General features: G+C 50.0%; 1 protein-coding gene across 1 annotated transcript in view; it reads right to left on the bottom strand.

The window, feature by feature from the left end:
- Positions 1–3269, bottom strand: part of LOC107110177 (somatomedin-B and thrombospondin type-1 domain-containing protein-like) — a 19735-nt gene extending 16466 nt beyond the window's left edge. Inside the window, exon 1 of the mRNA XM_015410909.1 lies at positions 3047–3269. Coding sequence (XP_015266395.1) covers positions 3047–3269 — 223 coding nt within the window. The remainder of the gene's footprint in view (positions 1–3046) is intronic.
- Positions 3270–3823: the final 554 nt, after the last annotated feature.

The following is a 3823-nucleotide window of genomic DNA, read 5'->3' as shown; positions in this document are numbered from 1 at the left end:
TCCCGTAATGCCATCGGGTCCAGCCGCCTTCCTGGGATTCACAGCCCTCAACGTTCGCCTCACCTCATGCTCTTCTACCCTGAGGGAGGGGCCGCCATGGACAGATGGCTGTAATATGGCTGTCCCCTTCGGCTCCACATCAAAACGGGCAAAGAAGAGATTAAGCTCCTCCGCCAATGAAGGGTCTCCATCCATGGCAGCAAGAGTTGGTTTATAGTTAGTTATATTCTGAATCCCCTGCCACACCTGCTGCATGTCATTCGTATTGAAATTATCCTCAATCCTCCGTTTATAGCCCAGCTTAGCCTGTCGAATACCTCTTTTCAGGTTGGCTCTGGCAGAGCTATAAAGGTTCATATCTCCAGACCTAAAGGCCATATTTCTCTCCTTCAAAAGTTGCTGTGCCTCTCTCGTCATCCAGGGTTTTTGATTAGGATACACCCGTATGCACTTATCCACAGTAACACTGTCTATACAGTGTTTAATATAGCCCAGGACTGCCACTGTGTGTTCCTCCAGGTCTTGATGATCAAAAATATCCCAGTTTGTCCTCTCAAAACAATCTTGCAACTGATGAGAAGCATCCTCAGGCCAAGTTTTTACCATCCTTCTTTTTACAGGAGCTTGTGACCTGAGGGTAATATATGTTGGTACTAAAAACAAGGACATATGGTCCGACTGGCCCAAATGTGGAAACTGCATGGCTCTATAACCATGTTTTATGTTAGAACAGACCTTATCTAAGGTCTTATCTCCTCGGGTGGCACATTTCACATGCTGATGAAACTTAGGGAGCACAGTCTTTCATTCATACACTGCAACTCCACCAAAGTGCCACAAGAGGGCACTACTTCAGAACATAGTTTTGATATACAAATCAACAACAATGAATAGGGCTTAAAACTAATAAAAGGTTTAGATTTTGGAAGTGCTAATGAATGCTTGTGTTTTGGGAAGAGGGGAAGCTGGGTTATCCCCAAACAGGATGCCTTAAAATCTCTCACACTGCTCCTTTTCCTACTAATTAATTATGTATTAATTACAGAGCACCTGTCTCCTCCTGGAGGATTTTATGAACATGTGGCAAGTGAAGCCAATTAAAGATGGAACAGTAATTTTCTTCTTCCTGCCCCAGCAGAATTCTGCTATCAGACAAATAAAAAAAAAAAGGGTCTCACAATTTTTTAGAGCAAATCTTTAGGGTCTCTTGGGCCATGAACCTCCAAAATACACAGACAACGTCTGGGTGACATTTCAGAACTGAGAAAGCAGTGACGGGGGTTTATTTTCACAATTTAATGTGAGGAAGCTACATAATTCTACCAGGGTAGTTTAATATCCAGAACCAAGTAGGACATCCCTGAAGAGAAGCCCCTTGCTCAGCAGTAGAGGAAGAGCGATACTGGCCGTACAGGAGTGCTGCAGGAATTTCAGAAATAAAGTATGAGAGGTATTTTTGAAGGTTTGACCTGGCTATGTAAACGCTAGTAGTTAATTGTGAGTTAACCTTGAAAGGTCTGCATCTGGTAGAGTGAACAGCCTACTTTGTTTCTGTTCATCACACAGAATGGTTAATAAATGGGATAAAATAAGTTATGCTGTATAAATCCAGTTTATGCACACATAGTTTATAGATTCCACAGAGCAAATTCTAACCAGAGTAACTGCAGTTTAAACCCATTGAGTTAGATGGGCTTGTTGTTGTTCAGTCGCACAGTCGAGTCCGACTCTTCGCGACCCCATGGACCAGATCCCACCAGGCCAGATTCCGCCGTCCTCTGAAGTTTGCTCAACTTCATGTTCGTTGCATCTATGACACTGTCTAACCATCTCATCCTTTGCCGTCCCCGTCTTCTTTGACCTTCAATCTTTCCCAGCATCAGGGTCTTCTCCAGTGAGTGCTCCCTTCTCATTTGGTGGCCAAAGTATTTGAGCTTAGATGGGTTTAGATAGATGGGCTTAAATTGGTGTTAACTCTGGTTAAGAGTGGACTGTTACTTGTCTAACTCAGAAAGCAACGGCCACATAAGAAACAGTTAGACGGGGCTTCCTTATAAGCCTCCCCGCTTTCCTTAGCGACTGTTTCTTAAACATTAAGGGATTAGCTCTCAATGCATTCAGTAATACACCTCCATGTAAATACATTTAGGTACTGAGAAATTCCACAACTTTAAGGTTGACGATCCTTAAGTGTAGGGGGGCGTTGCTGGTGATCAAGATCAAGTTAATTCACGCCATACTGTTTCACGTTACTACATATGGGTGTGAAAGCTGGACAGTGAAGAAAGGTGACAGGAAGAAAGCAGATCCTTTTGAAACGTCATGTCGGAAGAGAGTTTTATGGATAGCACAGACTTCCAACAAGACACCCAAGTGGGTTCTAGGTCAAATCAAACCTGAGCTGTCTAGAAGCTGAAGTGACTAAACTGAGGCCATCGCACTTTGGTCCCATTATGAGAAGGCTCACTGGAACAGACAATGATGCCAGGAATTGTTGAAGGCATTAGGGGGGGAAAAAGGAAAACCCAACATGAGATGGGATTGACTCAATCGTAGAGCCTGCAGCCCTCCCTTTGCAAGGCTGTTAAGGACAGGACGTTTTGGAAGTTATTAATTCTCTCCCCCTCCCCCCTCAAGTCACAGGTGACTTATAGCAGCCAATGGGGCTTTCAAAGCAAAAGACTAGCAGAGGTGGTTTGCCATTGCCTGCCCCTGCATAGCAACGCCGGTACTCCTTGGAGATCTCCCATACAAATCCTAGTCAGGGTCGACCCTTGCTTAGCTTCCGAGATGAGGTGATGTGGGCTATCCAGGTCAGGGCTGTTACTTCATAGGATCGCCATAAATCGGAAGAACCTTGACGGCACTCAACACAGGAGGAGAGAGGCGTCCCTACGCGCACTTCCTCGGAACCAAACCCGATTAGCATCGAGTTTACTCCTGAGCAGAGCCTGCCAGCAACGTTTCATGCTCACTGCCCTGCGCTGAAGGGCCCGCATCCTCCCCCCCCCCCTTCCCCAAGTTCTAACCTACGGAGGAGACGCACCTGGACAGACTTGCCGGTAGTCGTGGCAGCAGTCCAAGGTGTAAGGGCAGGCCTGGTCGCAGTAGCAGTGCCCGTGGGATCCGTCCGGTCGCCACCCGGAACTCACGCACGCCAGGCTCCTGCCCGGGCAGCACTGGCCCAGTTCGGCGCAGCCACCCTCGGCGCCCGGCGCGGCCAGGAGCCACAGACCCACCGCCAACGCCCAGCAGGTGCGCGCCGCCATCCTTGCAGGGCGCCTCTTCCGCGCCGGGCCCAGAACTTCTGATGCTGCACCGGACCGAGCACCACGCCGCCGCGGCGCAGAACTGTCAATGGGGAAAGGCAGGAAGACACTCGGAGGGCGCGGCTGTGCCAAGGCGCACCGGCTCTGCTCTCAGTCTTGGCGCGGAGATCGAAATCTGCGCCTCGGCGTCCGGACGAAGAGCGGGGCTGCTCCTGCGCTCCAATTGCCCAGCAAGACCGACAGGGGGATAGTTCGGGGGCGGCTCCCGGGGAAAGCGTGAAATGCCCCGCTGGATCTGCCGGGTATTGCAGGCGGCCAGCTTAGGATCCACCCACCTGGGAACGCCCGGCCTGCACGTGGAGGCTTCCGAAGGCTAAAGAGCAGCCCTAAGGAGCCGGGCGATCAAAGCCTGGCGCGCTTCTCCTCTCCCTGCCCACGCTGACCTTCGCCCTCATCTGTGGGTCTCAGAATCCGCCCCGACGGCTTTTAAAGGGGCAGAGCGCGCTTGGGAGAGAGAGTGCGGCTTGGCTTTGGTTCCGGAGAGGTGCTGGGGC

This window comes from Gekko japonicus, unplaced genomic scaffold (assembly GCF_001447785.1).
Source record: "Gekko japonicus isolate JY-2015 unplaced genomic scaffold, Gekko_japonicus_V1.1 scaffold125, whole genome shotgun sequence".
Classification (NCBI taxonomy): Eukaryota; Metazoa; Chordata; class Lepidosauria; order Squamata; family Gekkonidae; genus Gekko; species Gekko japonicus.
The sequence above is the reverse complement of the archived record's forward strand: the minus strand, read 5'-3'. Positions and strand labels throughout refer to the sequence as shown.